Source organism: Bufo bufo, chromosome 2 (assembly GCF_905171765.1).
Source record: "Bufo bufo chromosome 2, aBufBuf1.1, whole genome shotgun sequence".
NCBI lineage: Eukaryota > Metazoa > Chordata > Amphibia > Anura > Bufonidae > Bufo > Bufo bufo.
Window position 1 is genome coordinate 737,760,615 of NC_053390.1, and position 14,047 is coordinate 737,774,661.

At 43.9% G+C, this 14,047-nt stretch overlaps 1 protein-coding gene across 5 annotated transcripts in view; it reads right to left on the bottom strand.

The window, feature by feature from the left end:
• LIMCH1 (LIM and calponin homology domains 1) overlaps positions 1-14,047 on the bottom strand; it is a 264,731-nt gene that overhangs the window by 31,097 nt on the left and 219,587 nt on the right. For 4 of the 5 annotated variants that reach the window (XM_040418931.1, XM_040418932.1, XM_040418930.1 and 1 more), the window contains 6 exons: positions 11,481-11,638; positions 7,144-7,552; positions 5,864-6,085; positions 5,618-5,705; positions 4,623-4,771; positions 60-156 (listed from right to left, as the gene is read on the bottom strand). In XM_040418931.1, coding sequence (XP_040274865.1) covers positions 60-156; positions 4,623-4,771; positions 5,618-5,705; positions 5,864-6,085; positions 7,144-7,552; positions 11,481-11,638 — 1,123 coding nt within the window. The remainder of the gene's footprint in view (positions 1-59; positions 157-4,622; positions 4,772-5,617; positions 5,706-5,863; positions 6,086-7,143; positions 7,553-11,480; positions 11,639-14,047) is intronic. The other variant, XM_040418933.1, reaches the window with a different exon arrangement.

The following is a 14,047-nucleotide window of genomic DNA, read 5'->3' on the forward strand; positions in this document are numbered from 1 at the left end:
CAGTCCATGTGGGTAAATGGTGTGTCATGCCATCAGGGACAGGCGCTATATGTACGCACCATGCTTCTCTTTCTGTAGTGCATCTTTGTCATCTTCAGGCTTTCTCTTGTCCTGACACAGGGCAGTATCATTCTGTTCCTTAGAGGAATCTAAAGACTGAAAAACATAAAAGTAATTACAATTAAACCCAGAAGTAGATCCATATACAGTGGTCCCTCAAGTTACAATTTTAATTGGTTCCAGGAGGACCATTGTATGTTGAAACCATTGTAAGTTGAGTAATTGGTTCCAAAAGCCCAAAATGTCATCCAAGATAAGAGAAAATGAAGATTTAATAAAAATAAGCAGATAACCAAGGCAGATAAAACAAGTCCTCAAATATAACAGTCAGGAATAGCTGCTAACTAGCAACTAATACAGCTATTTTATCAGAGTCTTACAGTGGCGTACCGCCCATAGAGGCAGACCACGCCACTGCTATGGGGCCCGCGGCACTGGGGGGCCCGTAGCGCAGAGAAGGCCCCGCCCACACTACTTGGCCCCGCCCACTCATTACCTGCAGGCTGGCTATGGGCCGGCTATGCTATTCTATGTCTGCGGCTGCTTTTCTCCCCAGCAGCAGCAACGTCATCAAACTTATCTTATCTAATCTTCCGCAATCGCACAGACCCCCCCGGGCCCCCCCCTTGACCTGAGACTGATCCTCTGTCTGACCTCAGTGTCTCAGAGAGTAGACGTCACGTGACTTGACCTCCTCCTGACCCAGACCGTCTGCCGGGCCCGGAATCATTCAAACCAGCCTGCACGAGCCGCTGGCCAATCAGCACAGGCAACTCTCTGTTGAGGCAGCTGCTGATTGGCCAGTGGCGCAAGGGGGCGGGCGGGAGAATCGGCTCGAACTTCGCTGTCGGCCGTCACCAGAGTCAGTGCCTGCCCCTGCCTGCCCTGAGCTGAGGACGGAGAGACTGGAGTCGGAGACGAGCTGACTGAGCCAGAGGGAGGATTCGAGGTCGAGGAAGAAGGAATCAAGGAAGGAAGATAAAGTAAGTGACTGTCAGTGTCAGACTGAGTGAGCAGTGTGCATGCACCGGTCCGGCTGTGTCCCTGGCTGGTAGCGCCTGGGCCTGGCCTGAAGTAAGTCACAGTCTGGGGCCTGGCCTGGGCCCCTCTATGTTTGGGGCCCGGGGTCTCCTCTGGCTCTGCTCCGCCTCCTTCCCTTAAGTTTCATCCTATGTCCAGGCACTGGGCCGGGTGGGCCCCCTCTCCTATGTATGGTGGGGCCGTGGGGGTCTTTTTTGGCTCTCCTTCCTTGCATCCTCTGTCCAGGGACTCCAGGCACTGACTGGGCCCCTTTATGTTTGGGGGGGTCTCCTCTGGCGCCGCCGCACCCCTCCTTCCCTTGCATCCTCTGTCCAGGCACTGGGCCCCTCTATTATATGGGGCCCGGGGTCTCCTCTGGCTCTGCTCTGCCTCCTTCCCTTAGGATGAAACTTATGTCCAGGCACTGGGCCCCTCTATTATATGGGGCCCGGGGTCTCCTCTGGCTCTGCTCTGCCTCCTTCCCTTAAGTTTCATCCTATGTCCAGGCACTGGGCCGGGTGGGCCCCCTCTATGTATGGTGGGGCCGTGGGGGTCTTTTTTGGCTCTACTCCTCTTTCCCTTGCATCCTCTGTCCAGGGACTCCAGGCACTGGGCCCCTCTATGTTTGGGGGTCTCCTCTGGCGCCGCACCCCTCCTTCCCTTGCATCCTCTGTCCAGGCACTGGGCCCCTCTATGTTTGGGGGTCTCCTATGGCTCCGCTCCCTCCTATCATCCTCAGACTTGATGTAAAGTGTCATCCTTTCACTTCTTGAGATTGTTTTCTGTGTTTGGAGCCTCCTCTTTAACTTGCAGATAAACCCGGCGCAGACTCTGGTATCCGGCGTCTACAGTCACTGGGGGCTGCATTGTTTTACTGCCGTCGCCGAGCATAAAGTGACCTAATTTTGACGTTCCAGGAGCCGCTGTCCCGGCACGCAACAGGGACGCTACGCTAAATATTGTATGGAGGTGTCAGTGCTGCAGCCAAAATCCTGCAAATTCTGCATCTACAGATCCTCAGCAGTTCACTTCACTGGGGCGGTATTTTACTTGAACATATGAGCCCCATGTAGTGATCTCTCCTGCCCATCTACAGTTGTATAACTAGGCTGTCACTCGTCTCTTAGACTCAGTCAAGTGAAGTACCGTTCTTCGTTCGTCCTGCCGTGTCACTGCCGGCTGCATTCCCTGCAGCAGTGCCTGGCATGCTAGATTCCCATTACAGACGAAAATAGTGCTTGTCTCCTTGATTTTTTTACACTGACCCCATGTCAGTAAAAAGTAAAACTATTGTTTTGTTTTGTGAATAGTCTAGACATGTTAAAAGTGGAAAATGGAAATGTGGCCACATAGTAAATATCTTACTGATTTGACTGTGTGTTTTGATCCTTCCTCAGAATTGCATTTTGAATATACCCTTGAGCTGCACAGCACAGAGGAAGAAGTTTGTCAGAAAAGCAAGCAGAGGAGAAGAGGACGCTAGTAGTGACCTCAGCACAGAAAGAAGAAGCTTGAACACGTAAGTACAGCTGACTGGGCAGTGCACCCACATGATCTGTCCTACTACAACTTGTTGGATAAGAGGTAGAGGGAAGACCATGACCTCCAGAACGGTGAATAATTGAATTCTCAATTAAGTCGTTCTGGATCATCTTTTCCCATAATTCACTATGACTTGTGTGGTTCCTATGTTATTTCTATTAGACAGTTGTCGGTTCAATGCCAACTGTATGTTACTGACCCCAGGGAGGGTCCTTACACAGCATACCACTGTCAGCACTGATTGGTGAATGTCAACCTGTAAAGGGAAACACCACTAGCTGATAACAACCAGTTGGCATTAAATTTACTAACTTGTAATAGGAATAATAGAGGCACAGCAAAACATAGAGTAAAAGAAGTTCCAGAGTTATTTAATGGAAAACACATTTATTATAACAGACAAGTAAGGCTACTTTCACACTTGCGGCAGAGAGATCCGGCAAGCAGTTCCGTATAAATTTATTTAATGGGGGTGTGGCATGGAAGGAGCCAGGTCAGGAAGTGGGAGGGGCCATGGTGGGTAGTGGGCGGGGTTAAGGGGCCCAATTTAGATTTTTGCTATGGGGCCCAGTGATTTCTATGTACGCCTCTGATCAGAGAAGTAGCCTTGATTGGTTGGATCCTAGTCTGAGGCATTGTATGTGCAGTCTCAACTTACGATGGGTCAGAAAAGACCATTGTATGTTGAAAATATTGTATCCTGAGGCCATTGTATCTTGAGGGATCACTATATAAACCCATCCTATGACTTCATACATACCGGACTCAAACAATAGTCTCCCTTAAGAGTATACAAGAAGTGATTGTGTGGCTGTATCTTCTGGGAATTATGTACCTGCTGCGTGTCCTTGTTACTGGTCTATACATAATAATGTATGTGACTTTACATAGCTATGGAAAGCTACAGATGTATCTCATGCACAAAGTCAGCCATAAAATACATGTGGTATCTAGGTACATTAAAGGGTTTACTATCTCATAAAATGATGGCACACTGCTAAGATATGGTCTATAAAGGAGTTAGTTTAGTGCTGTGTACCCCTTAATGCTATGCCCTGTACTGAGGCACCACTGGCTGTGTAGGGAACAGCGGAATGTTCATTACATTCTCAGGACCGTGGAGGTCCTAGCAGTTTTCCCCCCCCCCCCCCTTCCAATCAGAAAGTGATGGCATTATCATTATGAAAAGGAAAAACACACTCTCAAAAGGAGTCTGCAAAACTACTCACAGTGCTTGGTAGGGACCAGGAAGCTCCACCAGAAGTATTGTGAATGTGAACTTTTATTCTGCCAGGTTTTGATCCTGCAAGTGCCCATGAGGCGGAGCTTCACACTGAACAGGTCTCATCCTTGAGCTGCTTCACAGCCCCTCCTATCTGCTCTTAGTGACAGCTGCAGCACCCAAACAGGAGACCAGTACATCTTTCACTCAGAGCACAAAAAGCTAAATGACAAGAGCAGGAAGCAGTTCAGTGTGAGGAACTGCCTGCTAAGCACTTGCAGGAGCAGAGCCTGGCAGAATAAAACTTCATATTCACACTAATAAAAGCTCCATGAAAGGTAAGTTTGTCCTGCTCTCCCCAAAACAGCTTATAGACTCCCTTTAACGATGCACTGTGTAGCTCTTGCCCCCAAAAATCTGCTGTCAGAAAAAGAAAATTGTTAGCATGGCGACCATCATTATTTCTTGCCTTTGTGAGAAAGGAAAGATCCACCTTTGTGGACCAGGAGATACTTTTTTTGTGCAAACAGCATAACCCAGAGCGGCGTCAAAGAGCATGTCTCTCTCTCTCTAAACAATGCAGCACGTCCATGTGTAGTATGGACAATCCACACATTTCACTTAACTATATAATGCGTTAATTCCCCTGTGATGGTGTTGCAGGGGACACATGAGTACTAATGGACAGGGTCCTTTGTTTATTTTTGGGGGACTCTTATAGAAACATGTCACTGTCCAAAGCGAACACCCTTCAAAACAGTGAAAACAGAACAATTACCCAATGCATAACCTTTGATTTGGAGACATCTTTTTGCTCTTCTTCCAGATCATTTCCATTTACAGTAGGTTCAGTTGTCATGACTGATAGTGACACTAAGTTGGTCACAGCGGGTTCTTCTCTGCTAAGGATAGGAGGTTTTGTGCAATCTAAGATAAAATAAAAAATACAGCACAGAATTAACAAATATTTTATACATATGGGTGTTGTAGAAACACCCTAATATTGTAGTATGTGGGAGCGAATCAGAAGGCACCAAGACAATTTTGGAAAAAAAACTTCTAGTTAACACAGTTACTTAGACAAGGGCTTGTCTTAAAGGTCTTGTCCAATCTTTTAGAAGTGATGGCCTATCCTCAGATCAGATAGGTCATTACTTGTAAAAGAGAGGTCAACCCCTTTAAAGGGGTAGTCCAGTGGTAAAATAATTCTGACAAAGGGCTTACTGAGTTAAACAAAAAATAAGAACCAATAATCAACTCACCTATCCGCCACCCCATTCTGAAGCTTCCTGGGTCCCGACTGGTGCCTACTTCCTGGTCCTGGCTCAAAACACAGGAAATGCCTGCTCAGCCAAACTCTGTATAAGGCAGCTTACCACTGGGGCCAGCCATTAGGTAGATTTTTTTTATGCATTGAGATCAGGACCAGGAAGTAGAGACCTGAGGTGAGAATCACTTCTTCCTTAGCCTTTCTGAGCTATTTGCTAAACTTTTTTCCCCACTAGACAAACCCTTTAACAGTCATAATAGTGGTAAACTATGTTTAGTAAAGCTGGCCATACATTTTAGAGAACTGTTGGTTATCTAAAATACGCATGCAAGTTGTTGTGCATGTGTGCTGAATTGGGAGAAGGCAGAGGCTTATCTCCCGTGAACAAAAGAAACAGTATGTTGAGATCTTTGCTTACAATGTCTACACTATACACTACATAATATGAGGTTTTTATTGTGCTGTCCAATACATTTAGAGAACGTTAGATCAAACATGCAAACCTTTAATCTGTTCTGTGTGGACATTGTCAGTCAAAGACGATTTCATTTCATCCACTTGGTTTGTGTGATTTATCCCTTCAGAGAAAACCTGGAGAAAACATAGGAATGATTTACAGTATGTATATTAAAAACTAAATTATAGCAAAACCTATTCATTTAATGAAGACAATTCTTCTGCCCTTTATTGAGCACCTGAGCATGTCAAGGACATGTGTCCCTCAGAACAAGATCAAAGGCTGTCCTTACTTTTGGATCAGGACTATGCACATTCGTTCTGGTCAAGTTGAGTTCAATAGAAGAAATATCTGTCTTCAATTCAGTTGCTGGTGGGTCCACTCTGGCGACACCTTCAAACCTCTGTGATCTGGTCAGCAAGGAAGCAAAGGTTGGGCTAACAATGGATCCTTGTTCCTTCTGTTCCTCTGTGCCATTAACTGCTTCTCCATTGACATTAATCTTTCCATCTACCTAAATAGATCAAGAAAATGTATACTTAGGGTCAAGGCATGTAGGGTTAGGCAAGTTCATGTAGGCATGTAGGGTTATGACAAATTAGCTCTCTTCCAGAAGGTAGAAAACTAATACTGGAGAGCCAGTTTCTCTCTTCTGGAGCCTTCTGGAAGAAGGCTAGCTAATGCTTTTTTTTTTTAAAGGCAGCACTGCCTGGAAGACTTCCTACACCAGCCGAATCTCCACAAGGAGAACCAATATTATAAAAAAATTGATTATATTACACCAGAAGCACTACACACTCTGTCACATAGTATAACTATTACCCTAATACAACACCTTGATAATTACAATCAGGGGAGTAGCTACCATGGAAGCAGGGGAAGTAGCTGCTACATGGCCCAAACTCAGGAAGGGACAAACTGATTTAGGGTACAGGGAGCGGTGAGTATGGTGATCCTAGTCCTAGCACTTTGTAGTGAGTGCCGAGAGACAGAGCTACGCAAATAACCGAGGAACCCACAGGAGGAGGAGAAGAAAGAAGAGTATTTTCTTTTTTTGGTCGGTCTGAGTTAAGGGTACCGAGGGAGATGCGGGGAGGGTCTGTTCAAAATCTGCTGTGGGGCCCAGTCAATTCTTTTTACGCCACTGATTACAGTTTTACCAACTTCTGTTAAAGTCTACCTTAGAAAATCTATTTTCATATACCCTCTTAGTGAATTCTATGTTTGGGACCCTCATCTCTTGGCCAGTGTCTCAATCTGGAAGACATGTCCTGTCCTGCATTACACAGAGAACCCATTGACATAAATAAGCACTATGTAATGCTTAGTTTCCATTATGGAACTCTGCAGCAAAATTGTAGACTTACGGATAGGTCTCCCCACAAAATAAATCTGATCGCTGTGGGTCACTTCATGGGGATACATTGCAATCGGCTTATTAAATTTGCTTTCCACACACTCAGTAAACCAGAATGACGCCTTCAGTCTTCTGTAAGATCGCCTCTTTACATGCTGACATACTATTTCCTAATATTCAGTTTTTGCTCATGTCAATCCAAACACAAACTTTACCTTAAATGTCTTTAGGACCTGCTGTGTACTTCTTGGCTGGGAGTAAGGCTTGGGCATCAGCATAGGCACTGCCTTGGAGACCACACTTTTTGTTGGCGAAGTCCGACCTGCTGGTGCTTTAAAGTCTGATTCACTAGTAGGAGATATGGTCGCCTCCACGGTAGATGTGAATTTAGGAGACGGTAAAGACTGCTGCCTCAGATACTTTAGAGGGTTAGGGTCCTCTGTAGAGGAGAGTAGGCCTGGCTCCACTGAGTGGCTTCTCTCAAGAATTTTTGGCATCACTAAACGTTCGAGGACTGCTTCACTTATTGTAAACCTTTCAATGTATTTCTGTAAAATCTTGTCTGCTTCCTCTTTTGTCTTAGCGTTTTTGTAGGCTTCATGTAATTCCCTTTCTCTGCGCTCTCTGTTAGGACAAACACAAGGAATTCAGAAGTACGGTAATGACTGACAGGACATTTAGCAATGTACAAGCAAAGTATAAATGAATGGATAAAAGTGTTTCCAGTCCTTACAAATACATGCTAACATACATATATATAGGTAATGTAGAACAAAACAAAACAGCGGCACTCACCCGTGTGTAATTAAATCAGCAACTTTATTATTCCGATGCTACATCAGGCAGGGGGCGGACAATTCAAAACACACGCATTGATCAGCGGCGGCCGTTTCGCGCCAAATGCGCTTCTTCTGGCTGTTCGTCAATGCGTGTCTACGCCTCAATCCTCTTAAATACTGGCGCAGGCAGCTGTCATAAAGCTTGACAGATCAAGCCGCGTCAGCACCCAGGGGATAGCTGAGACGGGGATACATATAGACACAATATAAAAACAATGTACGTGCAAAAACCAAGGAATATATGCAGAATAAGCAACAGAAAGCTTGACATATTAAGATGTTACAAAAATGGACTTAGATCGTTCCTATCATTGAGTCCCAATTCCCCTAGGGCTTGTGTTCGCAATATCCAATTAGCCTCTCTCTGCAGGAGGAGACGGTGTCTATCTCCTCCCTGCACAGGGGCGGACACAGTTTCCAGGCCAGAAAAAGAGACACAACCTGTATCACCATCATGGGCACTTCTGATGTGTTCTATAAACCTAGGACAACCTTTCCCTGTCTTGATAGAGTTAAAATGTTCCCTTACTCGTTCGAACAGGCATCTAATAGTTTTACCGATGTAGAAACGTCCACACGTGCACAATAATAAGTATACTAAATAAGTACTGCGACAGTTAATGAAGGTATTGACAGTATGCCGGATACCAGCAAATTTAATACTCTTTTTCTGTGAATTATTAGTGCACAGTGAACAATTTCCACACCTGTAATTGCCTTTTGGCAAATTACTTTTTAGCCAATTCTTCAATCCATGAAGGATAAACTTGTTAGGAGCAGGCTACAGAAAGAGAAGAGCAAGAATTGGCTAAAAAGTAATTTGCCAAAAGGCAATTACAGGTGTGGAAATTGTTCACTGTGCACTAATAATTCACAGAAAAAGAGTATTAAATTTGCTGGTATCCGGCATACTGTCAATACCTTCATTAACTGTCGCAGTACTTATTTAGTATACTTATTATTGTGGACATTTCTACATCGGTAAAACTATTAGATGCCTGTTCGAACGAGTAAGGGAACATTTTAACTCTATCAAGACAGGGAAAGGTTGTCCTAGGTTTATAGAACACATCAGAAGTGCCCATGATGGTGATACAGGTTGTGTCTCTTTTTCTGGCCTGGAAACTGTGTCCGCCCCTGTGCAGGGAGGAGATAGACACCGTCTCCTCCTGCAGAGAGAGGCTAATTGGATATTGTGAACACAAGCCCTAGGGGAATTGGGACTCAATGATAGGAACGATCTAAGTCCATTTTTGTAACATCTTAATATGTCAAGCTTTCTGTTGCTTATTCTGCATATATTCCTTGGTTTTTGCACGTACATTGTTTTTATATTGTGTCTATATGTATCCCCGTCTCAGCTATCCCCTGGGTGCTGACGCGGCTTGATCTGTCAAGCTTTATGACAGCTGCCTGCGCCAGTATTTAAGAGGATTGAGGCGTAGACACGCATTGACGCACAGCCAGAAGAAGCGCATTTGGCGCGAAACGGCCGCCGTTGATCAATGCGTGTGTTTTGAATTGTCCGCCCCCTGCCTGATGTAGCATTGGAATAATAAAGTTGCTGATTTAATTACACACGGGTGAGTGCCGCTGTTTTGTTTCGTTCTACATTACCTTGATTCTTGCATCTCGCTTCTACAGCTGAGCACCGCCGATCGTGTGTGTCCTCTCCAGCCACGTACAGCGCTTTGACTCTTGTGTATCCAGCCGGAGCAGTGGTGCCGCCCCCTATCTCACTTGTTACAATACATATATATAACTGTCCCCCAGCCACATCTTGTCAACATAGTAAATATTCAATGACTGCACAATACAAAATAGTGCAAGAAGGTTAAAGCATTCAAGAAAAAAAATTCACATTAACTGGGGAGCAGAAAACACTTACATGGTCCCCTCCTTTTCATCATTTCAGCTGCAGATCATCCTCCAAACTCCAGGCTCCTCTTCTGTCATCCAGAATGGCTGCACTGCTTCTCAGACTACTTGATGCATACTGTATACTTGGTAGTCCAAGACACTTTCTGTTGGTCCCTCGAATTGGCCAGCACTGGTTAAGTAATCTGTGCCGGCCAATCTGAGGGCAGCAGGAAGAGTCTTGGACTACCAAATCCACAGTGTGCATCAGGCAGAAGAGGAACCTGGGAATTGGCAGTTCAAATGATGAAAAGGAGGTCTCCAGGAAACTGTTCTGTTCGTTTTCTAGTTAATGCCAGAGGGTTGCTTTAAATCTTTTTTTTATTTATTTAGGATTCATAGGATCAATATCGAGAAACGTATTAAGCAAAATCAGGTTGATGGTTCAAAAGGTGATCTCTGTGACCACTTTGGCTCTCTTGAGCTTTGCTCACATAGTCATCAGAATTCGGCAATCAAGTCACAGGGAATGTTCCTGAAATAGTATTCAGTGCGATCCTAAACAGATAATGGCGCTGCACACGCTATCCTGGAAGTCCATTTGTACATATATCGTTGTCAACATAGGCCATAATGTTTTATCCTTAGGCAGCAGGGGCCAGCAGTGCAGGAACAGAGATAAATTCAAATATTAAAGGTGTGTTGTCCAGCCAATGGTTTTTTTTTAAGACTCACAATGGCAAAAAATAAAAATAAAGATTTACCTCCAACAATCCCATGCCTCTCCCGGGCAGGGTTGCCAACCCAGAAATTTACGGACAGTCTGTCAAAATAGGCTACTTTTTTTCCTGTTCCCGTGAGAAAAAAAATATAGATGTGTCTGTGATTTTTTGAGGCTGGTGATATTTGACTAGATTACTTTGATGGTAATTTTCATCCTTTTGCAGCTCACAGTAAATGCTGGTAATGAGTTCCTCTCAGTATATTGAGCTATAGACATGTATTATTTATAGTCTCTCTCATTCATTATGGTTTTCCTATTTGTCCCTATAAAATGTAGGCTATCCGTGATTTTGGGATAAGTTGTCCAGAAAAAATAAAAATAATGGTTGGCAATTCGGCTCCCAGTCCCGGCTTGTCTTTCCTGCCTGGTCCATCTCAACATACAGGAAATACTTGCTCAGCTAATCACTGGCCTCAGCGATCACTCACCTCAACCAGTGATGGGCATTTCCTGAGGATCAAGAGGGACCTGGAAGCAACTATCTTTGGGAGCCAGGGTAGAGCAGGAATGGGAGCAGACAGGGATCGATGGAGATGGGTTTGACTTCTTTTGTTTTTCTTTGCCACTCTGAGTCTAGAAGTCATGAAACCTCTTTAAAGGGAACGTGTCATCAGAAAATGACATTGTTTTAATCAAGCTTTCATATTAAACGTTTGCTTTGAATGTTTGATGATTTTGTTTTAATTTTCCATGTTACCATCTATATTTAAAAACTAATACTAAAATCCTGAATTTTTTGCACTGATCACTAGGCCTCAAATATGTCAAGACTTCCTGTTCTTTGAAGAAAGTTTAAAAAAAAATAAAACATTTATAATTTCAATCCTACTTCCCATTTCCATCTACAAAAGAAGTTGATTGACTTTGCAAACACTTTAGTATTCTGGCTTTGTACTGATTTTGAACTGTTTTATGTCATATTTTTTATTCATCTCTCATGATTGGTACAGGTCCCTGAGGTTGGATCCCCATAAACCATATAGTAATAGCATATTCTAGAGATCACTTTATCAGATGGGAATTAACCTTTTTTTTACCAGATATACAAAGAATTACCATGGCAGTAACTTACTTTTCCTCCACTATTTCTTTATATGTTTTTATGCTTTTTCTTCTTTCGGTTAAGTCACCTTCTCCACGAAGCATCTTCTCCATCTTTTTCCTTTCTTCCTCTTTCTTTATCAAGTCCTGTGATGCACTCCTCCTGCGGGTCTTCCATCGGGCAAGGTCCTACAACAATGTTCAAGATTAGCGTCACAGAAAAACAGAAAAAAAAGCTTGCCATACATATTAGTCTTTTGGCAGCTGGATCTGCCAAGAACGGCCAGTCTGGCTGACACTCAAATGTGTATGGGGAGCTCCTGACTCTACCCAGACAGATGACTTCAGAGGAACCAAGGATGGGGTGAAATAAATATTTCACCTGATCCTTTTCTTCCGCCAGGAGATAAGCCACCGCCATAAGTGTCTGGCAGCGGCTTTCTCCACTCTCCCACAGAATACACATACACATTCGGTCAAGCCAAACATCTATATACAGGGCCTTGCAAAAGTATTCACCCTCCCTTGACTTTTTTCGGATTTTATTACATTACAGCCTTAAATTCAATGTTTTGTTAATCTGAATTTTATGTGATGGATCACAACACAATAGTCTAAGGCCTCATGCACATGACCATTGTGTGCATCCGCGGCCGTTGTTCCGTTTTCCGTTTTTTTCCGCGGACCCATTGACTTTCAATGGGTCCGTGGAAAAATCGGAAAATGCACCGTTTGGCTTCCGCGTCCGTGATCCGTTTTTCCAGTCCGTGAAAAAAATAGGACCTGTCCTATTTTTTTCACGGACAACGGTTCACGGACCCATTCAAGTCAATGGGTCCGTGAAAAATCACGGATGCACACAAGATAGTCATCCGCGTCAGTGATCCGTGTCCGTGATCCGTGTCCGTTTTTCCTATAATTTTCAATGCAAACTTGACTTAGTTTTTATTTTCACTTTTCATGTCCGTGGATCCTCCAAAAATCAAGGAAGACCCATGGAAGAAAAAACGGTCACAGATCACGGAACAACGGAAATCCATTTTGCGGACCGCAAAAAAAAAACGTCGTGTGCATGAGGCCTAAGTTGGTGAAGTGAAATGAGAAAGATATATAAATAAAGCTATTGTTTACAAATAGAAAACAGAAAATTGGCATGTGCGTATGTATTCACCCCCTTTGTTAGGAAGCCCATAAAAAGCTCTGGTGCAACCAATTACCTTCAGAAGTCACATGATTAGTAAAATGATGTCCACCAGTGTGCAATCTAAGTGTAACATATTCTGTCATTACATATACACACCTTTTTTGAAAGGCCCCAGAGGCTGCAACACCTAAGCAAGAGGCATCACTCACCATGAAGACCAAGGAACTCTCCAAACAAGTAAGGGACAATGTTGTTGAGAAGTACAAGTCAGGGTTAGTTTATACAAAAATATCCAAATCTTTGATGACCCCCAGGAGCACCATCAAATTTATCATAACCAAATGGAAAGAACATGGCACAACAGTAAACCTGCCAAGAGACGGCCGCCCACCAAAACTCACGGACCGGGCAAATAGGGCATTAGTCAGAGAGGCAGCACAGAGACCTAAGGTAACCCTGGAGGAGCTGCAGAGTTCCACAGCAGAGACTGGAGTATCTGTACATAGGACGACAATAAGCCGTACGCTCCATAGAGTTCGGCTTTATGGCAGAGTGGCCAGAAGAAAGCCATTACATTCAGCTAAAAACAAAAAGGCAAATTGTGAGTTTGTGAAAAGGCATGTGGGAGACTCCCAAAATGTATGGAGGAAGGTGCTCTAATCTGATGAGACAAAAATTAAAATTTTCGGCCATCAAAGAAAACGCTATGTCTGGCGCAAACCCAATACATCCCATCACCCAAAGAACACCAACCCCACAGTGAAACATGGTGGTGGCAGCATCATGCGGTGGAGATGTTTTTCAGCAGCCGGGACTGGGAAACTGGTCAGAGTTGAGGGAAACATGGATGGTGCTAAATACAGGGATATTCTTGAGCAAAACCTGTATCACTCTGTGCGTGATTTGAGGCTAGGACGGAGGTTCACCTTCCAGCAGGACAATGACCCCAAGCACACTGCTAAAGCTACACTTGAGTGGTTTAAGGGGTAACATGTAAATGTGTGGGAATGGCCTAGTCAAAGCCCAGATCTCAATCCAATAGAAAATCTGTGGTCAGACTTAAAGATTTCTGTTCACAAGCGCAAACCATCCAACTGGAAGGAGCTGGAGCAGTTTTGCAAGGAGGAATGGGCAAAAATCCCAGTGGTAAGAATTGGCAAGCTCAGAGAGACTTATCCAAAGTGACTTGGAGCTGTGATTGCCGCAAAAGGTGGCTCTACAAAGTACTGACTTTAGGGGGTGAATAGTTAAGCACATTGACTTTTTCTGTTATTTTGTCCTGTTTGTTGTTTGCTTCACAATAATAAAAAAAAAATAATAATAAATAAAACATCTTCAAAGTTGTGGGCATGTTCTGTAAATTAAATGATGCAAATTCTCAAACAATCCATGTTAATTCCAGGTTGTGAGGCACCAAAACACGAAAAAAGTCAAGGGGGGTGAATACTTTTGCA